Source organism: Zeugodacus cucurbitae, chromosome 2, assembly GCF_028554725.1.
Source record: "Zeugodacus cucurbitae isolate PBARC_wt_2022May chromosome 2, idZeuCucr1.2, whole genome shotgun sequence".
Classification (NCBI taxonomy): domain Eukaryota; kingdom Metazoa; phylum Arthropoda; class Insecta; order Diptera; family Tephritidae; genus Zeugodacus; species Zeugodacus cucurbitae.
The window spans coordinates 61,328,048-61,353,015 of NC_071667.1; the positions used below are offsets into that span (position 1 = coordinate 61,328,048).

A 24,968-nucleotide genomic window follows, 5' to 3' on the forward strand; every position below is an offset into this window, starting at 1 on the left:
TGACGTGGGAGCCTAGACACTCTGATGTTACCGATGTAGAATGGGCAAAATCGATACACAACCACGCCTACTTCATATGTACCACAATTGTGAAGTCCAACTGATTCGTACACTTTACAATATATAAGTCAAGCACCAGTAGAGATATCGGAACGAAACTTTGCACAAATACTTTATTTATAGTGTGACATAGCCCGTATAAAAATCTCAGAAATCGGACAACAACTTCTCTAGGCCCACGACATCGAAAATAAAGTCCTCGAAAATTTATATTTCTTATTGAAAATATATGTAGATCTTTCAGATATTCCAAAGAAATTCAAAGGAGGTGTGTTCATTTGAACAGTGTACGTCTGTGCCAAAAATGAACAAAATCATATACCTCGTATTCGGATTTTAAAACTTCCTGCGGACTTTATACTGTATATATCGCTTAGTATATGAGATATCTTAGCAAAAAAAAAGTAAACGTAAAATCTTGAATATAATACCGCTTGGTTGCAAAAATGGTTGTAATCGGTTCAGCATATACCATTATATAAATAATGATTTCCGCTTTTCTCGAGTATTTTATGCCGAATATGTGAATCGAATTATGAGTTATCTTAAAATGATAAAATAAATAAATGGCGAGAGTATAAAATGTTCGCTTGCACCCGAACTTAGTCTTTCGTTATATGTTTTTTTTTTTAATAATTTCTTTTAAATAGGAAGCGGTGTTATGAGGTCCTATAGACTTAACTACACTTGATGTTACATAGACAATTTTCTGAGATCTGTACCTCGTCTATTTCGTCCAGCTTAAGCAGCTCGCTCCACTTACTACTATTACTTTAACCCCATTTCCCTTGCTTTTCCGGCATAATAGATTACAGAATTATAATATTTTTTTGATTTTCGAATAGAAGAAATTTTTGATTTTTTTGAAGAAGTTTTTGTGTGTGTGACAATTGTCCGATTTCATTATTCAAGATCTGGTTAAATGATTGAAACTAGCTCTAAATTTCAATTTTGCATTGCTTTTATTCACCATTCGAATTTCCTATATACCTTGGGTGCATTACTGTGAGCGACGATCACACTGATATAGGAATATATAATCTCAAATCGTTAGCGAATATTTAAATATATTACCATACAACCGTTATGTGAAACAAAAACTGTTATACACGTGTGCAATATATTGTGAGAGTGCAAACAGACGAAAGAAGAGAGCCCAGACGAAGCTATTGCTGCTATTGCTAGATAACACTAGATAATAGAAGCTGCAGACTGCAGCAAGTACTTGGACGAAACAGATAATATAGTACGCATACTAATGAATTACATATATAAATATAGTGATTACTGCTAACCTAATTGATTGCAGGAGTACTACGATAAAGAATGCAAACAATTTACTTTTGTGCTGCTATATGGAGATCGGCGTCAGATCAAACCTATGGCGATTTGACAAAACAGTTAAAATAATTTTGTAGGCATTTTGAAACATTGCAAATTAGTAAAAATGCAGAAAATATGAAATAACGAAAGTGCAATAAATAGAATAATGAAATATTTCTGTGGAAAACGAAACTCTCGCCTATTATGAGTTCACGTTTGCATATGTTTTTGTATGTACTTATATGTCTGTATGTAATTATGACTATTGCCACACATACTTGTGTATTTTTGCAAGTAATCAATTGTGCATTGCACATGTGTGTGTGTGTGTGTGCGCGCTATCGAGTGGCTATAATTGCTCTTAATATTGTAATATAAAATATCTACAAACTCTTGTCAGCAATAGAGATAATTATCCTTATCATTGGTAATAAAGTTTGTTTAAAGCGGTAGATAAGCCAACGACGACGTTGCTTAACTATAAAGGTCTATGTATCAACAGTTAGACATTAGTTTAAGACATTTAACCACCACAAATTGCTGTTCGCAGCCAAAACGGTGGAAATACAAATCGCTTAAGGTTAGCAAAGGATTGCCAATTTATGTATTTATATCAAATTTTACATATATGTACATATAATAATATTGCGTGCGGACTTTGAGTTGTGAAATAGTGCTTGGGTTCTTTAGAAAAAAAGGATATTAATAACCAAAATAAGTAATTACCAAATCACAAATTAATAAACAACAACGGAAATAAACTATAGTGCAAATCTGAAGTGCAGTGAGACAATTTTTTTTTTCATTTTTGGCAAGTGGGCGTGACATAAATGCAGCTATAAAACTATATTGAAGTAACGAATTTTTCGAATTTTTTTTTTTTTTTCAATTTTAAAAAATAATTATATAAATTTTAAAACAATTTAATTATTCGAAAAAAAAATTTTTTTTTCAAAACTAAATAGCGTCAGTGAAATATTTTGTTCACTCAAATTATTTTTTATTTTTTGCTGCGATTTCTGTTAAAAAGAAATAAGAGTTATAATTTACTTAACTAAAAAAAAAAATAGAAAACAAAATAATTGAAATGTGGGTCACTAGTCACACATGAAGCGTGTTTAAATACTTAAATATTGCTGAAAAAATTAATTTTCAGTTTTTGTTAAGGCAGTAGTCTGCTTTACAGGCTTCAAAAAACCGATTTTTTTTGTTTTGTTTTAAATCTCTTCCAAAACTATCCAAGAATATGTCCTTAAAATTCCAGAAGCCAATTCGACGTATTTTCGAAGCTAGAGCAGTTTTAGTGGCCGAGCGTCGAGCAGGTGCGAATGCTCAGGCAGACTTTAAAGCGCGTTTTCTCGAGTTTTCATTTTCACAAGTGTTAGAAAACGGTGCCGGCGATAGCAAAAAGAATATATGTATGTCCGATCGAAAAAAAGCAAAGTGATCTAGCTTCAGTATTAAATTATCTGCTATTTGAACTAAAAAAGTTGGACAAAAGTATTATTTAAACTACTTGTTTTGCAACTTAAAGTCAATTTTTTTTCTTAAAAAGGTGAATTTTTTTTTCAAACTTCGAAAAAATTTGGAATTTTATAACTTCTTCGGTATTTTTTTAGTTCATAAAGAAAAGAAACTTATAAAAATTAAAAAAAAAAATTTGGTTCGACTGTTTCAGATGCATTGCACGACCTCCATCACCGGCACCGATTTACAAGTGCAGACTGTAGGCGCTCCAGAAAAATACTTACAACTTTGAAAAAATTGCAATATTTTTTAATAATAAATATTGTTTTTTAAGCCTTAAATATAGTACACTATCGTCTTAAAATTCCGTTTACCGCAAACATTTCCTTCTCTTTCAAAAAAAAATGCTAAAAAAAACGCTTTTTTTCGGCTTCTAAAGCAGACTACTGCCTTAAATCAGATATATAATTTTATTGTTAATTTAATACACTAAACCTCTATATTTCACAACTAATATTTTTTTTTCTAATTATCTAAATATTTTTTTATTTTTATTTTGAGTCCAGCTAGAAAACTCTGAAACAAAAACCGTTAAAAACCGGTTTTGATTTCACTCAATACTTCATTGCTTTCAGTTTGATAACATTTTTGTGCAAAATAGCGATATATTAGTACTATTAGTAATAGTCTAATAAAAATTTGCTATTTTTTATAACTAGCGGTTTTTACAACTTACGTGCGTACGCTTTGAAAGATTAGTTCGTTGAAAATCGAGTAACAATAAAACTCTTTCATTTTGTTATTACTCATTCTGTACACTTCCTTTTTTTGGGGTGCGGCTTATCAACTCACGTAACATTTAATAACACCCTAATTTTATTACCCAGCACACCATTTATAGAAGTAATTTTGTGGTATTGTATGTATTATGAATGCAATAATATTTTTTTAAATGTTTTTGAAACCAAAAATGGCAGTCAAAAGCGCTGAAAAAGCTTTTTAAAAAGCTTTATATGGTTAGCGTTTATTTTATTTAATTTCGTCTTAGTTGTGTTCAAAAATATATATATTTTTTTTTAATTAGACTAACTTCTGCAATAACAACAATAAATTATATAAATATCAAATATAAATAAATAAATATGGAGCAAAGTGCTTACAAATATATTAGTTATCTTCCTTGGAAATCATGAAACAATTCTAGAAAATTTATAGTTTTTAACTCTTGATATTGATTATGAGTAATCAAAATTTTTTTTGACAAATTTAGTACTTAATTTATGGATGCTTTGATAAGAGACGTAATAAATACGTGTGGACTTTTTATGTACTAGACCTTAAACTCACGCGCGTTATATAACCTGATTATAACCAGGAGGACCAAAGTTAATAAGTTAGGATTTAGAAAAAAATTTAAATGAATTTAATATTTTTTAATTTTAATCATTGTCTTTTGGTGATTTCAAAATAATATAATTTAATAACAGCACATTTCCATTTCATTTGTAATAATTACAGTATGTCCAAACTGTACCTCGCTACCTTGTTGGTGGCATTTTTGTGCGTCACAGCTTTTGCTGCACCACTCGACGAGCAAGATGTGGTAACCGGTAGAGCGAATGCGCCGGATGGTAATGACTATCGTCTGCCCCTGGAAATAACTCCATCGCACTACAACCTCAAGCTGACGCCGTATCTACAGGAAAGTGATGGCAATAAGCGATTCACCTTCGATGGTGAAGTTACCATACAAATCAATTCGACCATCAATACGAAAACATTGGTTTTGCATTCGAAAAACTTGAAATATAAGACTAAAGAATTATGGGCTGCAGACGCACCCAACACTAAAATTCCTTTGGGCGAGGGCACATTAAATGCGGTCACCGATAAAATCCAATACAATTTATCTGTAGAATTGGTAGCGAGAAAAACCTATTTCTTGCATTTCGTCTACAATGGCACCATGGATGATGATATGCATGGTTTCTACCGTAGCTCCTATGTGGATTCCAATAATAATACAAAGTAAGTACAACACTCGGATGGTGCTCTACATATACTACTAATATACAAATTACTTTACAGATGGATTGGTTCGACGCAATTCCAAACGAATCATGCACGTCGCGCCTTCCCCTCATTCGACGAACCAAAATTCAAGGCTACCTACAATGTGACAATTAGACGCCCCAAAGTATTCAACTCCTTTGGCAACACACGCATTTTGCGCACCGTCACCGATGGGTGAGTTCATCTGCCGAATAATTCTCAATTTTTTCTAATGCAGATCTTTAAATACAATTGAATTTAATATTTTCAGCGATTATGAGGAAGATGTCTACGTGCAAACTCCACGCATGTCCAGTTATCTGCTCGCTTTCATTGTGTCCGAGTTTACGCAACGCAATAACGATAAATTCGGTGTAATTGCACGCAAAGAGTACTACGATCAAACCGAATATAGTTTCAATGTGGGACAAGAAATTTTGGCCGCACTTGATAATTACTTTGGCATTAAGTATTACGAAATGGGTAATGATAAAATGCATATGGCGGCTATACCCGACTTCTCTGCCGGTGCCATGGAGAACTGGGGTCTCTTAACCTACAGAGAACGTGCCTTGCTGTACGATAAGAGTTCGACTACCTTGAGTGCCAAGCAATCGATTGCCGGCGTGGTGGCACACGAACAGACCCATATGTGGTTCGGTGATTATGTCACATGCGATTGGTGGAGTTACACATGGTTGAATGAGGGCTTCGCACGCTACTTCCAATACTTCGGTACCGCTATGGTACGTATTACATGTTGTCGAACGCTTGTGAACTCGGTGTCATTGTGTTAACCGTCTCACTTTCACAAACAGGTCGAGAAAACCATGGGGCTGGACCAACAATTTGTTGTCGATCAAGTGCAAACCGTGATGGGTATGGACTCTACCAATAGCACGAATCCGATGAGTGATGAAAATACAAACACCCCAAGTGATTTGTCGCGCATGTTCAACAGTATTTCTTACAACAAGGGTGGCAGTTTTATACGCATGGTCCGACATGCAATGGGCGAGGAAAACTTTAGGAAATCACTAAATGCTTACCTAAACAAACAGTATGTATAGCAATTAGATATTTATATTAATTTATGAATTGACAATTTTCATTTGATACATTTTTCTTACTCTCACCAGCAAATACACCAACACCATTCCAGTCAATCTTCTAACCGTCTGGCAAGAATATTGGCCAGCTGAGACCAAGAGTTATGCCGAAAACGTATTCAAGAGTTTCACAAACCAAGTCGGTTATCCACTCATCACTGTCACGCTATCCGCAGACAAGAAGAGTTTCTCCGTCAAACAAGAGCGTTTCCTGCTTAAGGATCAAAATATCGCCGACACTAAATTACTCTACACTGTGCCAATCTCATATACAACTAGCGAACAGAAAAATTTCGAAGATACTACACCTAAATTTTATCTGGATGCAACAGCATCGCCAGTCACATTTAACTTACAGAACAGCATTGATTGGCTCATTCTAAATTTACAAGAGTCTGGCTATTATCGTGTCAACTACGATGCCAATACTTGGGATGCCATACATAAGGCATTGCACTCTGCCAACTGGGGTAGCATCCATGAACTTAATCGTGCTCAAATAGTCGACGATTTGCTCAATATTGCACGTTCTGGTATCTTGTCATACGACAAAGCTTTGGAAGTGCTCGAGTATTTGGAGAGCGAAACGAACTACCTTCCTTGGACGTCAGCCTTCAATGGTTTCTCCTACATCAATATACGTCTTGGTAGCGATAATAAACAATTTGCCGAATACATACTCGAACTAACGAATAGGGTGTACAGAAAACTTGGCTTTGTCGAAGCCGACTCGGACAGTGCTTTGGATATCTATAATCGTGCAAAGGTACTGTCGTGGTCCTGCAAATTCGGCAATACCGAGTGTATCAGTAAATCAAAAGAATATTTTGCCAAAATTAATACCACTCCTGTACCAGTTAATATCCGTTCGGCGGTGTACTGTAACGCTATGCGTTATGGCAATGAAAACGATTACGATACATTGTTCAACAAATTTTTGACAAGTAACTCGGCGACTGAACAAACCCTGATACTGAATACATTGGGTTGTGTCAGAGACGAAAAACTGGTTGAAAAATATTTCAATGCTATTGTGGGTGAACAAGTACGCCGTCAGGATAAGTCGAGCGCACTCAGCGGTCTTTACAGTGAAAATAATGAGAATATCGATCCAGTCTTCAAATTGGTCACGGAGAACGTTGAGGCACTGAAAGAGTCGTAAGTACTTTCAACCCTTCGATGTGGTTCTATAATAAATCATTATTTTATTTCTTTATGCAGTTTGGGCAGCTACGCTTCTGTTGCCACCGTAATCTCCAATATTGCCGCACGTTTCACCACCGAAGAACAACAAAAGAGTCTGAAGGCGTTCAACGAGAAGAACAAGGATACATTTGGCAGTGCCCACTCCACACTTGTGGCAGCTGAGAAGACAGTCGCAGAGAATTTAGCTTGGGCCTCGAACAGATTAGGACAATTTAAGACCTATTTAGATAAGCGTAACGGTGCTGCAACCAACACAATTGCCATTCTAACAATGCTTGTATGCGCTCTCGTCGGTCGCTTCCTGCAGTAAGTTCTGTTGCTGCTGACATATCCAACGGCATGTCTTAGTATTATTGGAACGTAAATATGTACATACACGTAATTATGTACAGTAGATCTAAAATTAGATTAAATCCAGATGAAGATACGTTCTTTTTTCGTTTGTTTGTAAATACATTTGTGTATATATAAGTATGTAGTGAAATATGAAGTGTAAATGACAGTTCTATCTGATTAAAACGAATAAATTCTTTACCACAATCTAAAAGAGCCTAATACTCTCCTGTATCTACTTAATTTAGCTAGTACCGTAATAAACACATCCTATATTTCAAGACTTCTCCTATCCGACGAATATATTGTTTATCTATATTTCTGTCCCATATAACATATTTATTGTTCCTTGAGAGAGAACACTGCTTCTCAGGTAAGAGTTGTCGTTGAATACTGCTATGGTACCTATGCTAAGTCTAAAGTGGAGTTATACTTATAGTCACGAACTTTTCGAATAGCGCTCTCACTGTCCATGCCGAAGTCAGACTGGCACTGTCAGTTCAGTACATGGATAGACGGTGAATGGACAAGTCGTTGCTCCATTGATTTAGGTTGATAAATTGGCTTAGAGAAAAGTAAGAAAAGCAAAAAAAAACAGAAATAGGCTGGACATCAAAAATAGTTAGACGTTGACTAACCGTACTGATCTAAAAATTTGACTTTCTCTAAATTCTTTTGGTGGGGTTATTTGAAAAGAAAACGGATTTAAGCCAGTAATCTACGGACCATTTGCAAGTTCAAGGCAAATAAACGGCGAGAAATCAACGGTGCTCTTTTAGATTATTCATAATTCCGAAGTGGTTTTGAAAGACTTTCTTTCCTTATAAGTTAATTGTGTCAATCAAGGATATGAACTTTTACTTTGTACTCTAGCTTAAGGCAGTAGTCTGCTTTACAGGCTTCAAAAAATCAAGTTTTTTGTTTTGTTTTAAATCTCTTCCAAAACTATTCAAGAATATGTCTTTAAAATTCCAGAAGCCAATTCGACATATTTTCGAAGCTAGAGCAGTTTTAGTGGCCGAGCGTCGAGCAGGTGCGAATGCGAATCCGAAAACTTTAAAGCGCGTTTTCTCGAGTTTTCATTTTCACAAGTGTTAGAAAACGGTGCCGGCGATAGCAAAAAACCAAAGTGATCTAGCTTCAGTATTAAATTATCTTCTATTTGAACTAAAAAAGTTGGACAAAAGTATTATTTAAACTACTTGTTTGCAACTTAAAGTCAATTTTTTTCTTAAAAAAGTGAATTTTTTTTCAAACTTCGAAAAAATTTGGAATTTTATAACTTCTTCGGTATTTTTTTGAGTTCATAAAGAAAATAAACTTATAAAAATTAAAAAAAAAAATTGGTTCGACTGTTTCAGATGCATCGCACGACCTCCATCACCGGCACCGATTTACAAGTGCAGACTCCAGGCGCTCCAGAAAAATACTTACAACTTTGAAAAAATTTCAATATGTTTTAATAATAAATATTGTTTTTTAAGCCTTAAATATAGTACACTATCGTCTTAAAATTCCATTTACCGCAATCATTTCCTTCCCTTTCAAAAAAAAAAAAAATTGCTAAAAAACACTTTTTTCGGCTTCTAAAGCAGACTACTGCCTTAAGAACTGTGACTTACTGACAGTTAGAGGCTCTTTACATTCGGTGAATATTAATCGGATGTACATTATCTATTTAAGAGTTAGAATGTACTATGAATGTACTATATGTGTATGACATATATTGGAAAAAGGCTCTAGTGCTTTTATATATTTTTAAATACTTGTTTGCGGTCACGCTTAGTAAATTCCCCTCTTCCAAACAAATTTACTACATTAGTATCTATATATGTGTATGTATGCAAGATTATTGAATATATTAGAATTTGGTCTGCTTATCACATGCGATCGACAACAATATAATTTGTTCATATCTACATTTGCTATTTATTGCCGAAAATATCATAAAAATCGTACGAAAATATTTTTACTATAAATAATGCAAAATGGAGCAATAAAAAGGCACCGCAAGCATACAACTGACACAAATGTAATGATTGCAATGACATTAGAGAACAGAGGCGTAATCAGGGCTGTGATATTGGAGGGGATTAAAAGAAACAAACAAAATATTAGGTCTTCAAATTTGCTTCCGCTGTTTTCCAATAGATGTCTCTAGGGTCAAGCACTCGACCAGTGCTAAATCGATTAAATAGTTTTATATCGATCTTGGACATTTGTGTCAACATTAACTCAACAAAATATTTGTAGAGATCTGTTTGCATCCCAAACTTATTCTCAACTGTCAAAATGTCACTTTTTGAGCCGAATTCTCGACATTTAAACGGAATACGCATGCTGCCAGAAAGATGGTCAAAAGTAGTAGCTATCGACGGTCAATATTTTGAATAACATTTACAACATATTTTGTTTTTGTATCATGAGTATAAAATCAATAATAAAAGTAGTGTTTCCATTTTTATGGACACCACTGTTTAAGGCAAATAAACATGCATACATTTGTATATTTTTGTTGATTGTTGTTTATCTGTACTAAACAGCTATAGCCAGCCATAAACAAGTGTTGGATTATATGAAAACTTGCAGAACGCATTCAACACTCTGAGCGAACAGTTTGGCGTGAAGAGGATTTTTCACAGAATTTTTCATTGTTTTTGTTTTATCTTTTATTTTTATTTTCGTCTAATTCAAATTGTATTAAAGTCGATCATTTGGACCGTAAAAACAGTGCCTGTGTGTGTGTCTTCAATGAATTTATCAATAACAACGCTGCTGCTGCTGCTATTGGGATGCGGCGCTGTCATTTGTGACGTCACTACGTATGACGAAGCCTCAGAGCCAACGTATCGCCTAAGCGCGCATATAGTGCCCGTAGCTTATGATATTTGGCTAAAACCATATCTATTGGCCACCGATGGAGCGCGCCGATTCACTTTTGATGGTAAAGTTAATATAACATTGCATTCCACCAGCACTGGTGTGCGCGCAATCACTTTACATAAGAATCTCATCGAGATAACTGGTGTTTGGCTTTACGACAACAACAATGCCGCTAAACTCATACAGTCATTTAGCAATGATGAATTGACCTACGATCAGACAACACAGCAGTTGACAGTGTTCTTGAAAGATCAGCTAACGTTGAATAACAACTACACGCTGCACTTCGTGTATACAGGGCAAATACGTGATGGCTTGCAGGGATTTTTTCGCGCAAATTACACTGACGGTGCGGGGAAGGAAAAGTGCGTGCAAATTTATACGAGTATAGATTTTACGATTTTGAAAACATACTTTGTTGCATAAAATTACAGATGGATCGGTGTAACACAATCTCAGCGAATCGATGCGCGCTCCATATTTCCTTGTTTCGACGAGCCCGCCCTTAAAGCCACATTCCGCTTGGAAATGAGTCGACCAGCTGAGTACAATACAGTATTCAATACGGAACTGTTAGAGAGTGTACCAGATGGGTGAGTATTTTTGAGGATATGTGATTAGTAGAACATAGAATATAGAGTGTAGAATATAGAATATAGAGTGTAGAATATAGTATATAGAATATAGAATATAGAATATAGAATATGGAATAATGAATAAAGAATATAGAATCTAGAATCTAGAATCTAGAATCTAGAATATAAAATATAAAATATAAAATATATAGTCTATAGTATATAGTATATAGTATATAGTAATTGTAATTGTTTTATACACTTTTTTATTTCATTTAATTACATATATATATATATATTAATGTAACATAATTTCACATTCAATTATTAACATACATACTTTTTCATTCTATAGTATATAGCATATAGTATAGAATATAGAATATAGAGTGTAGAATATAGAATATGAAATATAGAATATAGAATATGGAATATAGAATATAGAATATAGAATATAGAATATAGAATATAGAATATCGAATATAGAATATAGAGTGTAGAATATAGAATATAGAGTATAGAATATAGAATATGAAATATAGAATAATGAATAAAGAATATAGAATATAGAATCTAGAATATAAAATATAAAAAATATATAGTATATAGTATAGGATTTTGATATCGATCATCTTCATATATTCGAAACTGCCCGCGAAACTAGAATTTCGCGCTAACTATTGCTAATTTCGAAATAATAATCGAACCATTTATTCTAAATTCCAGTGCTGACCGCTATTTAGATCGCTTCGCTGCGACGCCACCAATGTCCACATATTTATTTGCATTCATCATTTCCGAATTCGAGAAATATGGAAGTGATGATCTTAAAATAGTTACGCGCGCAGAATACCAAAATAATACACATTTTGCTTATGAAGTGGCGGAGCGAGCTATCAAGGCTTACGACGAATACACCCAACAGCCATACAAGCAGTTGGGACTGCCTCTAATGCAAATGGCTGGATCACCGAGATTTCCACATAACGGAATGGAAAATTGGGGTTTAATTATTTATAGGTAATTGAATTGAATAGGCAAATGTCTAAAAGTATTTAATATTTTCCATATTAACACTAAAGTGACGATGTGCTGGTTAACGTACCGGGTTACACCGATGGCTGGTCGAATACCGAGTACACACTCACCATAATCGTGCATGAGACAGCGCACATGTGGTTTGGCAATAGTGTCACATTCGATTGGTGGAGTTATTTCTGGTTAAATGAGGCATTCGCGCGCTACTATCAGTACTTCATGGCGCACAAGGTAGGCATCATAAATGCTACATTATTGTAGTGATAATTTTATATTTTATGATCTTTGATAAATATTTGTGACTCCCCATGAATACGCACATATATACTTACATATATGTAATTTTATAATCCGTTAGCTATATCCGGCATATCAGTTAGACCAACAATTTGTTGTGAATCAAGTGCATTTGATATTCGGCACGGACGCCACAAGCGGCACTCAACCGATGACCAGTCCAGCGGCAAGCATAAATACGCCAGGTGAAATCGGTTACAAGTTTAGCAGTATCGCTTATGCAAAAGGCGCCTCTATTCTGCGTATGATAGCGAATCTTATGGGTGTGAATAATTTCGATGACGCCATTCGCGATTATCTAAAAGAAAAGTAAGTATGCGGAAGATTCATTATGGTTTGGTAAACATTTTAGGCTTTATGGCAGAAGAAACTTCGATTTTCGCACATCACTTGTTTCATTCCTAAGCAAATCGAGTAGAGAATCTAAACTCAATCAAAATATCTTCAAGCTTTATTAATTACAGATCTTTCAATAATATCATATAATCAGTCTCAATTTTCTTGAATTCTAAATCTATATTGCGATCGTTAACTATATTTTCTCAACCAAAAAAATTTCTTCCGATATTGCCCAAATTTCAACGCCGCTAGGAATTAATATCTAGTCTATATTCTCCATTAATTAACTAGATTAGATTAGATTAGATTTATTAGAGGATCGCACTGCGACCAACCGTCTATTGTGCCCTCTGTTATTTATCACAGAATACCGTCCAGTCCTGTAGCTCTAAGAAAACTTAGTAACGCTGCAGGGCTGGTGGTCGCGATACTTTCCCTTTGGGGATATAGAGACCCCATTTCCTTCCTCCTTAATCCCGCAATCGCGTGACATTCCAAGAGTAGATGCTCAGGTGTTTCCGCTTTCAAATCACAGGGTCTGCACAGGTCCGTAGAGCTGATACCGAGTTTGATCAGATGACACCTTAGTCTACAGTGGCCACTAGTTGTCTCATTTTGTTTCTTGGGAGCGTAATAAGTTGCTTGAATCTTTTGCGGTTGTACCCCCTAGGAACAGTTTCGAGTGGTGAAGTCCCTGTACCGCATCCAGTAGCGATTCCTACTTTCTAATTCGCCTTCGAGTAGTCCATTTCTCAGAGCTTGCAGAACAATGGCAATGAAGGGCTCTGGCCCCACCGGTCTGGTAGCCGCGGCTTTCCTAGCTAGCTGGTCTGCGAGTTCGTTGCCTTGTATACCTCTGTGTCCCGGTACCCAGATCAGTGTTAGTTTGTTGTTGCTGCACACTCTATTGAGTTTTCCCATGCAGTCTAGGACCAACCACGAGTTTATTTCGAAGGATGATAGTGCCTGGAGAGCCGCCTGGCTATCACTGATGATGGCAATTCGTTCGCCGTAATAGTTCCTGTCTGATATTATTTCAGCGCATTTGCTAATAGCATAGACCTCAGCCTGAAAGATACTGGGAAAGTATCCCATGGGCATTGACAGATTTATACGTGGTCCCGCGAGCCCGGCACCTATACCATCTGTGGTCTTAGATCCATCAGTGTACCATTGCTGGGTGCTTTTGCTAATGACTTCCTTAAGGGAGGAGTCCTCCCAATCTCTTAACTAATTAACTATGAAAGTTGGAGTGTCATATATTTTTTCGTAATCTAACTGATATGAGCTTTTAAGCATTAATTCGATTTTACAATGAAATTACAACTTGTTTCCGGTTTTATTTCCGGTTTAGTTTTTATAGTACAAATACGCTCAGATTTGGATAGTTAAGATGAACTATTCTAATAAAAAGTTTAATTGATTACTATATTGTCAATTCTCAGTTCAAATTTCACGATACGACTGTTTTCTAAAACCATGGAGAGCCGTTAAAAGCACAGTATTTAGAAAATGCGTTTCAAAAGAGTCGAGTATTCTACGAAGTGTTCCGAACTATTTGTCTTCTTACATCTGTAACTTAACTTTTCAAAAATTGAAGAATCTCACATCTTATATATTCTAGAAACTTCGTCATGTACATTTAAGGAACGAAATTTATCAGATATATATATATATGCAACAAAGAAACATATTCTACGTTAATAGCTACTTGACCACACAGCTGTTTATTCAAAACCACAGTATATGTTAGTCTAACTCATATTTTATTCGATTTAGAAAGGACTCACTTATTTTTTTTATATTTTTCTATTTGACTGCAATACCATTATTCTTAACAGTCATCTGAAGAGCACCATACCAGAAGATCTCTTTCAACATTTGAAGCGCTACTGGCCTACGCAGCCGCAAGTTGACTTGGAACAGTTCTTCACTGATTGGACCGAACAAGTCGGTTATCCGGTGCTATTTGTCAACACCAGTGCTAATGGTGAAATCAAGCTTACACAGAAGCGTTTTTTGCTGGATCGCAGTGATGATAGCAATGACATACTCACATATACTATACCAATTACCTACACTACGAATGCCGAAGCCGATTTCGATAATCTCACAGCACGTTTCTATATGCCGAAGGACGGTGACATGACTTTCGTTGTCGAGAAACCCTACAAATGGATACTCTTCAATCTACAACAGTCCAATTATTATCGTGTGTTCTACGACAAAACCATATTGTTGCAGCTTAAAAACGCGCTGTCAACCACAAACCACAGCGGCATACCGCCGACAAATCGTGCACAACTCGTCGATGATTTGTTCAATTTTGCACGCGTCGGTTGGTTGGACTACGCCGAGGTATTTGAGTTTATGGAATATCTAGCGTATGAAACCGAATATCTGCCCTGGTATGCGATGTTTACGAACTTGCAGCGCGTGGCACAACGTTTGACATTACAACAACAGAACGCGTTCGTGAGATACTTAGTAGAAATTATGTCGAGAATATACAAATATTTGGGTTTTGAACGGAGTAATGAAACAGTGCTCGACATCTACAATCGCAATAAGGTCATCAGCTGGGCGTGCAAATATCATATGTTCGGTTGTGGTCGTGAAGCGCAGCACTTTTTCGATGCCTCTAATGCTACTGGTGTGAGGCCAACACCAGATTTTCGTGAAACCCTCTATTGTAGTGCGGTACGTGATGGTATAACTGCCTATTATTATCAGCTTGAACACTGGTTCGAAAAGGAGCAATTGGTTAGTGAAAAACAGAAACTCGTACGTGCAATGGGCTGCACGCGATTTTTTTATGAATATCATTTTGCCCGCATACTGATCGGTGCGATACCAAGTGAATATGCCACAATGGCTATAACGGCAATGTATGCGCAGAATCCCGAAAATGTAGAGGCTGTCTTCAATTTAATCACCCGTTCTATCGAAAGATTGGTAGATAGGTATTTATTACTGTTACTTATCATAAACTCTCACGTGGTTAACATCTCATTTTGTTTTAGAATTGGTGGCTGGTCGAGCGCTGCTAATCTAATTAAGGACATCGCCAACTACTTAACCACGCCAGAGCAGAAACAGTTGCTGGATGATTTCGTAGCGGAGAAGGGTTCACTTTTCGGCTCTTCAATTGCGACGCTGCACGTCGCTGTTTCCAATGTCGAATCGAATTTGGAGTGGGCGAATACACGCTTGCCTCGGCTGATGCAATACTTAGAAAGTCGTAATGCCGCTGGATTAAATGGCATAACTGCGCTGTTGTTGTTATTCGTAAGTCTGGTGCAAAGGCTTCTCTAAACTTTTTAGCTCTTAAATTTACGAAGTTTATTAAGTAATCTAGCAAAATTTTGTATTAAATTTATTACTTTTGAGATTGTGTTGTTTAATAAAGAAGTGTCGATTCAAGAGTGTGTATTGTTTATATACGTTGATCTCTTTCCTCAAAAGGATTATATTCGTACTAAAATCCAATGAGGGCATACAAGTACCCGGTAGAGTCATTAGTACAAAAGGCACGTTTCTGTCAACTATAACCCAATCTCGTACATCCTTTTGATGACACCCATTTAACACTCACCCATGACACCCATTTCCTTCATGATGCTATATTATTATTCCACATGATTCTTCGCAAGCATTGGAGGTCTCGCTCTTCCTCTGCTGCCTCTAGATGTAATCCAATTTCATATTCCCTAAACTTTATAAAGTTTCGCAGAAAGTTAATACCCGACTGAGGAGATATATTGTCTGATTCCCGCTATTGAAAAATATGGTGTGGTCTCTTACATTAGAATACGTACATTTGGCGTTAACTTACTAAACGTCTTCTATACTAAACTTAAAATCACAGATTAACTTTATGCATAATACATCGGTTGAAAGATAACACAGTAAAATTGATTGGCAATGCTTCGCTTAGCATACCGTTATTCGGAAAAAAATTATGAAACCCCATATATATATATTTGGCGTAGAAACCGCTTAAGCGTTTATAGCCGAATCCACCAGAGCGCGCCACTCGTTCCTCCTTTTAGCTTTTTGGCGCCAACTGGAAACACCAAGTGAAGCCAGGTCACTTTGCACTTGGTCTTTCCACCGGAGTGGAGGTCGTCCTCTTCCGCGGCTTCCTCCAGCGGGTACTGCATCGAACACTTTCAGAGCTGGTGTGTTTTCATCCATTCGTACAACATGACCTAGCCAGCGTAGCCGCTGTCTTTTTATTCGCTGAATTATGTCAATGTCGTCGTATAAATCGTACAGCTCATCGTTCCATCGTCTGCGGTATTCGCCGTTGCCAATGTTCAGAGGACCATAAATCTTTCTCTCGAAAACTCCTAGTACCGTCTCATGGGATGTTGACATCGTCGACGCTTCTGCATCATAAAAAAGACGGGAATGATGAGAGACTTGTAGAGTTTGGTTTTGGTACGTCGAGAGAAGACTTTATTTTTCAATTGCCTACTCAGTCCAAAGTAGCACCTGTTGGCAAGAGTTATTCTGCGCTGGATTTCGAGGCTGACATTGTTCGTGTTGTTGATGCTGGTTCCCAGGTATACGAAATTATCTACGACCTCGAAGTTTTGACTGTCAACAGTGACTTGGGAGCCAAGACGCGAGTGCGCTGACTGTTTATTTGATGACAGGAGATATTTCGTCTTGTCCTCATTCACCACCAGACCCATACGCTTCGCTTATTTATCTAGTCTGGAAAAAGCAGAACAAACGGCGCGGTTGTTGCTTCCGATGATATCAATCCTGACGGAGCTTTTTGTGTTGCTCAACGTCAGTTTACATAGCCGTATTAGTTTTGCAGGGATACCAAATTCAGACATCGCGACATAAAGGCAGCTCCTTTTCGCGCTATCGAAGGTAGCTTTAAAATCGATGAAAAGATGGTGAGTATCGATTCTTCTCTCTCGGGTCTTTCCCATATATCAAATATATTGATGTCTATCGATTCGCTGGATCTCAAGATCGATATTTCAGACATTAAGCAAGATATCTTTATTAATTTAACTGTCTATAGAATAAACTAAACTAATACCTACAAATAAGGAAGGAATAAACATTTTGTACTCACTAAGTTTGGCTAAAATATCTATTATCATATAATATAAGATATTATATTATATTAACCGATATATACGGTATATAGGAGCTATTGGAAGTTATAACCCGATTTCACCCATTTTAGGCAAGAAGACACATTATTAGAAGAAATTTACCTTAAAATACCTGAGATAATACCTACCTATACTTTCGGTAAAGCAATTATTAGAAGTACTGTGGACCTCATGGCCGATTTCGACAGGTGTGCCTCAGATTCAGAGCGGGTAAAAACGACACCATGGATAAGCCAGCCGGCGGAAGACCTGTGACGACGAATGCCGTTCAAATCATGGAAAACATTGATTTAGACCGGCACGTGGCATCTCGTGACATCGCCCAGGAGATAGGAGTTAGGCACCAAATCATTTTAAACCATCAGCAGAAGGCTGGATACACAAAAAAGTGTGATATTTGGGTGCCGCATGATTTGACGCAAAAAAACCTTCTGAACCGAATCAACGCATGCTGCTGAAACGAAACGAACTCGACCCATTTTTGAAGCGGATGGTGACTTGCGACGAAAAATCGATCACATACGATAATATCAAGCGAAAACGATAGTGGTGGAAGGCTGGTGGATCGTCCCAAATAGTGGCCAAGCCGGGATTTACGGCCAGAAAGGTTTTGCTGTGTGTTTGGTGGGATTGGAAGGGAATCATCCACTATGAGCTGCTCCCATATGACCTGACGCTTAATTCTACCAACTACTGCCAACAACTGGACCGCTTGAAGCAGGCGATCGATCAGAAGCGACCAGAATTGGTCAACTCATAGGACATTGTTCTTGTGTTCCACCAGGACAACGCCAGACGTTGATGTCTCGTCAGAAGCTACGGAAGCTCGGATGGAAGGTTTTACCGCATTCACCATTTAGCCTGGTAAACTCGGGAAAAAAGTGTAAAAATTGACACAATTGGTTGAAAATTTTGACTTCACTTTAAACGAAAAATGTGTTAAAATACACTTTTTTATAGAAAAAAATTGTAGACACCATCTATAACAGAATAATACAGGCCCCTATAATTCTGACGATATGTGAGAGTAAACAATGTACGGTTGCGCTCGAACTTAGCCACTCCTTATTTGTTTTGGTCTTCTTTGTGTAAGGTTTATGTACAAAAATAGATATTTACTTTTCTATTGTTGTTGTTTATCGGTATATAAATAAACAGTAAAACGCATGTAAATAAAATAATAGGAATGAGGTAACATAACGCATTTAACAATTTCCATGTGCAGAATTGACGATATAGATTTTCTGCCAAGGAGTTGTGTTTCTTGTTGTTTATTTAAAAACTTTTTATTTTCAACTTATAGTAATTAATTTATTTTAAACTTTGACTTTAAATGTTTTTGAAATGAAATATGTGCTACCGCTGGTTTTGGTGCTAAGCGCCCTATTTTCGATCAACGCTTACAAAGGCGAACCATCCTACCGACTGAGCACACTTGTGCGTCCCTTTTCCTATACAGTTGTATTGAAGCCATACCTCTTGGCGTCAGATGGACCACACCGTTTCACCTTTGATGGCAAAGTTTTCATAATGATAAAAGTGCACGGCCCTAACGTCAGTGAGATTACATTGAATGCACACATGATCAAAGTCACAGGCGCTTGGCTAACTGACAACGAAATCAATGTTGGAAAGCTAATACAATCGTTTACTACCGACGAATTGAACTTCGATGAAACTGCACAGAAATTAACGCTGAATTTGAAAGATCAGCTGCGGCTAAACGGATTCTATCTACTACAATTCCAATACACCGGTCAAATACGTGATGATGAAAAGGGATTCTTTCGCGTCAATTACACGGACAGCGCCGGCAATGAAAAGTTTGTGTTATACAAAATGTTATTTTTTTACTTGAAATATTATAAATTGAATGCATTTCTTTGCAGATGGATGGGCCTGACACAGTCGCAAAGCATACATGCGCGTAGCATATTCCCTTGCTTTGATGAGCCCACCTTTAGAGCGCACATCAGCTTGGAAATTAGTCGACCAGCCAATTACAGCACATTTTTCAATACTGCAATACTGCATACTCTGCCAGATGGGTGTGTTGATACTAACTTGGCACTTGGCACATATAATAATGAAACTTTTTAAAAATTTATTTTTGTTATTTCCAGCGAAGATCGATTTTTTGATCGTTTTGTCTCATCACCAGCCATGCCCACTTATTTGTTTGCATTTATTCTCGCTGAGTTTGTTGCTCATGGCAATGATACTTACAGAATCATAACACGTCCTGAGCATGAGAACAAAACCGACTTTGCCTATAAGGTGGGGGAACGTGCTACCAAAGCGTATGAAGATTACTTTCAAATACCTTATAACCAAGCAATAACTACTATGCAAATGGCAGAATCGCCGAAATTTCCATTTCACGGTATGGAGAATTGGGGCTTGATTATTTACAGGTATTCACTTCAGGTTGTTCGTGCTTGAGTGCATAACAAAATATAATATAATTTCAGAGATGATATGATCGTGCACGAACCGGGTTATACGGACGACTGGTCCAATAAACAGTTAACTCTCTCGATAATAATGCATGAAATTGCGCACATGTGGTTCGGCAATAGTGTCACAATGAGCTGGTGGAACCATTTCTGGTTGAATGAGGGATTCGCACGCTACTTTCAGTACATTATGACGCACAAGGTAGTACAGATCCACAGCGACGATTTCAATTACTCCAAAAAGCGCCAATTATCTTGTAATATTTTAATAATAATTTTTAGCTCTACCATGAATATAACTTACTTGAACAATTTGTGGTGAATGAAGTACATGTGGCATTTAGTTTAGACGCCTCGAGCAGCACTCAACCGTTGACTAGTCCGGAGGAGGAAATACAGGCACCATCAGAAATTGGTTATAAATTTAGTGCTATCACCTATGCAAAGGGTGCTTGTATAATACGTATGATGGCCAATCTGATGACTCAGCCGAACTTTGACAGAGCCATAAGAGGTTACCTCAAAGAATTGTAAGTATTTATTTGTAAGAAGTCAGAAGACACTATAAGTACAGGAGAACAGTTGTTATAATTCAGAAACTCTTTGTATAAAATATTCGCCCACTTGAATAGGGATGATTTTGACATTCAGTACAGGTGATTTTCGTTCATAATATGGATCTTCTTTTAATCTTTCGAATAAACTGAATTCAAACAAGTAAGGAAAGGCTAAGTTCGGGTGCAACCGAACATTTTATACTCTCGCAATTTATTGAAGAAATTTTATTAAGATAACATACAAATTTACCCATAAATTAGGCATAAAGTTCAAAGAATAACGAAAATCATCATACGAAGTTTATGAAGGCTGAGGTAATTCCTGAACCGATTTCATTCATTTTCACCAGCAAGGTACACTATATCCAAGACTATACGCCCACTTAATTTTGCTAAGATATTTCACATATTAACCAATACATATATGCGGAATAAAGCCCACCGTATTTTTGAAAAACCTATAACCTATATAGGAGCTAGGAGATGATATTTTTGAAAAACCTTTAATTAGGTATATGGGAGCTAAGATATTTATGACCCGATTTTAATAATTTTTGGAACAGAGACACACTATTACAAGAAACAATTTCCTCTGAATTACATTAAATTATCTGAGAGATTTACCCATATTTTCGGTTAAAATTTAGCTTTAGGCGATGAGTTCAACATGTTCGATATCCGGGGTCTTGAAAAGTTATAGTCCGTTTTCGACAATTTTTTCAAAAGTGAAGTCAGAGATGATATGCACTATTTGTGTAAAGTTTTATTTCGCTATCTTCATTGGTTCCTTATGTATATCTTATAAAGTGAAGGAATCAGATGAAATTCAAAATTGAGTTATATGGGAAGTAGGCGTAGTTGTGAACCGATTTCGCCCATTTTTTATCAGTGTTATCAGGGTGTCAAGAAAATATTATATACCGAAATTCATTGAAATCTGTCGAGTAGTTCTTGAGATATGGTTTTTGACCCATAAATTGGCGATGCCACTCCCATTTTCCAAAAAAACATCTGAGTGCAGCTTCTTTCTGCTATTTTTTCTGTAAAATTTAGTATTTCTGACGTGTTTCGTTAGTAAGATAACTCACTTTTAGTAATTTTCAACCTAACCTTTGTATGGGAGGTGGGCGTGGTTATTATCCGATTTCAACTATTTTCATGATGTTTGATGGGGTTTGTAAGAAAACCGACTGCAGAAAGTTTGGTTTATATAGCTTTATTGGTTTGCGAGTTATATAAAAATAACCAATTTGTTGGCGGGGCCACGCCCACTTCCCCAAAAAAATTACATCCAAATATGCCCCTTCCTAGTGCGATCCTTTATTCCAAATTCTAGTTTTGTCACTTCATTTATGGCTTAGTTATGCCACTTCATAAGTTTTTGGTTTTCGCCATTTTGTGGTCCGATTTCGCCCATTTTCGAAAGCAACCCTCTCACGGTCCCAAGGAATATTTGTGGCAAGTTTCGTCAAGATATCTTTTTTTTTACTCAAGTTACAGCTTGCACAGACGGACAGACATCCGGATTTCAAATCTACTCGTCACCCTGATCACTTTGGTATATATGACTCTATATCTAACTCTTTTAGTCAACCGTTATGTGAACAATACTATAATACTCTCTTAGCAACTTTGTTGCGAGAGTATAAATATAATGTATTCTAGAAAATTGCACGTTCTGCAACATCTGTTAGAACAAAACTAATCAATATTGATATTATACAAAACTCATTAACCCGCTCTTACGACAGTCGCAGCAACCAGAATAGACCCGACATATCAACTCGGCAGCATTCTTCGACACTATTTGGGGAATATTTTATGTGACTGTAACAACAACCCACTTCAATTGTAATATCTCATTTTCATCCACAGTTTATATAAAAGCGCCACGCCAGCAGATTGGTTTAAACACATTGAACTCAATTGGCCTACAACGACACCTATAGATTTGAAGCAATTCTTTTACGACTGGACCGAACAGGTTGGTTACCCGGTGCTCTTAGTAAACGCCAGTGCCAAAAATCTCGTTACACTAACGCAAAAACGTTTCCTGTACGATTCCGGCGATGGTAGTAACAGCTCGCTCACTTATGTCATACCTATTACGTATGCTACGGACTTGGAACCGGATTTCTATAATAATTTTCCACGCTTTTACTTCTCGAAAGTGCAAAATATGACAATTAACTTTGACAAACCCTTCAAGTGGATCGTCTTCAATCTGCTACAATCCAATTACTATCGCGTCTTCTACGATCGGACCACATTGTTTAATATTAAAGCGGCGCTAATGGAACCGCGCCACAGCGAAATACCGCCTTCAAATCGCGCACAATTAATCGATGATTTATTCAATTTTGCACGCGTCGCCATGTTGGACTATGAGACGGTATTTCAATTTTTAGAGTATTTAGCGCATGAAACAGACTACTTGCCATGGCTTGCAATGTTCACGAATTTACCGCGCGTGACAGAACGTTTAAACGCGCCGCAACAAAAGGATTTTGCCAGTTTTCTAAATGACACTATGGTTAAGGTCTACACACACCTGGGCTTTACGCTGCCTAATCTCACCGTTATCGACACTTACAATCGCATTAATGTCATTAGCTGGGCATGTAAATATCATCTATTCGATTGTGATAAGCAAGCGCAGCAGCTGTTTAATAACTTCAAGAGGTCTGGCGTGAAACCGACACCAGATTTTCGCGAAACATTCTATTGCAGTGCGGCGAGAGAAGGTACCTTTGCCTTTTATCAAACGCTGAAAAACTGGTTCGACGATGAGAAATTGGTTAGTGAGAGGAAGAAACTGGTGCGCGCCATGGGTTGTACGGGGCACTTGTATGAATATCATTATGACAAGATTATCAGTGGTTATATACCGCGGGAGTACGCTATTGAGGCCATTACTTCAATGTATAAGCAGAATCCGGAGAACGTGCAAGCCATATTGGTTATGCTCACTGACTCCATCGAAAGACTAGCCGAGAGGTATGTTGCTTTTAATGTAAAGAGAATTTTAAAAATTCCATTTTATCTTATATTTGCTTAAAATCTTGTAGAGTTGGCGGCTGGTCGCTTGCTGCGGATGTGATCAGTGACATTGCAAATTACCTCACCACACATGAGCAGAAGAAATTATTGGAAGATTTTGTTAAGGAAAAAGGCTTACTCTTTGACAGCGCCATACCAAAGCTACATCACGCCATCTATGTGGTGGAGTCCAACTTGAAGTGGGCGGAAACGCGTTTACCGAGACTTGTCAAGTACTTGAAGAAATCGCAGGCGGCGTCTATAAGCTGCTTACCTGCCGCGTTGTTTATCTCCATAAATCTAATCCATATTTATTTTTAAGCGTGTTTTTGATTTATTTATTTTTTTTTTGTTGTGATTTTTGTGTTTTTAGTTTAAAATTATATTATTTTACTTATCGATTTGAGTCTTGAGCATTTTAACCGATACATTTACACATTTAACTTAGACTTAGCCTTATATTTAAGCCGAACTAATACATTTGACATTCGGTTCCTTGGTTGGCTTTCATAAAGCCAGCAATTTGGATATAATAAAGATTGACTTTGCAGCTATATTTTATAATGAAACATCGCTGACCTTTAAAAATATTGTTGTTTTATTCAATTAAACCGAAGTTTCAAAGGCGTTGTCGTTCCAGTAATAAAAAATGCTTCTCTAAAAGACTCTACTTTATCTAGGGAGTAACTACATTTTCATAAACTCGGGTTTATATAATAGTTATCCAAACTCGAGTTCGCTAATTAAATCACACAAGTTTCTTGGGGACCATTTATTTTGGAGGTTTTGTTTTCACTTTAAGGGGTTGCATGGACTTTGTCACGTAAAAAATGGTCTATTTTCAATATTTTTTTTTCTATGTAAATAATTATTTATTTAAGTCAAACTTTTTTCTGTCTTATAGATATATATTTAAAGAATAATTTCTGAAAGTTTAAAAAAAAAAAACTAAAACTCCTCCATAGTGACGTCATTTCCAGTGGCCCCTCGGAAAAAAGATGCGACCGCGTTGTCAGCATAACTCCAGACGGGATCATCCAAAATGAAACAACGAAACTAAGTATTTTAGGTAAGACCATAAACTTGTGCTTGA

The 24,968-nt window shown here is 36.7% G+C and overlaps 1 protein-coding gene across 1 annotated transcript; it reads left to right on the forward strand.

The window, feature by feature from the left end:
* Positions 1–1,803: 1,803 nt before the first annotated feature.
* Positions 1,804–24,463, forward strand: LOC105216760 (uncharacterized). Its single transcript, XM_054231729.1, has 21 exons — positions 1,804–1,963; positions 4,369–4,878; positions 4,939–5,097; positions 5,174–5,648; positions 5,721–5,962; positions 6,042–7,169; positions 7,233–7,523; positions 10,112–10,798; positions 10,868–11,026; positions 11,735–12,028; positions 12,091–12,277; positions 12,405–12,652; positions 14,524–15,645; positions 15,706–15,994; positions 19,147–19,646; positions 19,713–19,871; positions 19,947–20,237; positions 20,295–20,481; positions 20,562–20,809; positions 22,712–23,833; positions 23,905–24,463. Exons 2-21 carry the CDS (start codon positions 4,370–4,372, stop codon positions 24,194–24,196), a joined length of 8,589 nt encoding a protein of 2,862 aa, XP_054087704.1. The 5' UTR covers positions 1,804–1,963; position 4,369; the 3' UTR covers positions 24,197–24,463.
* Positions 24,464–24,968: the final 505 nt, after the last annotated feature.

Coding starts and splice junctions, on each gene's coding strand:
- LOC105216760 (XM_054231729.1), top strand. CDS start 4,370: ATGTCCAAACTGTACCTCGCTACCTTGTTGGTGGCATTTTTGTGCGTC. Junction 10,799..10,867: donor GACGGTGCGGGGAAGGAAAA/GTGCGTGCAAAT, acceptor ATAAAATTACAG/ATGGATCGGTGTAACACAAT. Junction 19,647..19,712: donor GACAGCGCCGGCAATGAAAA/GTTTGTGTTATA, acceptor ATTTCTTTGCAG/ATGGATGGGCCTGACACAGT.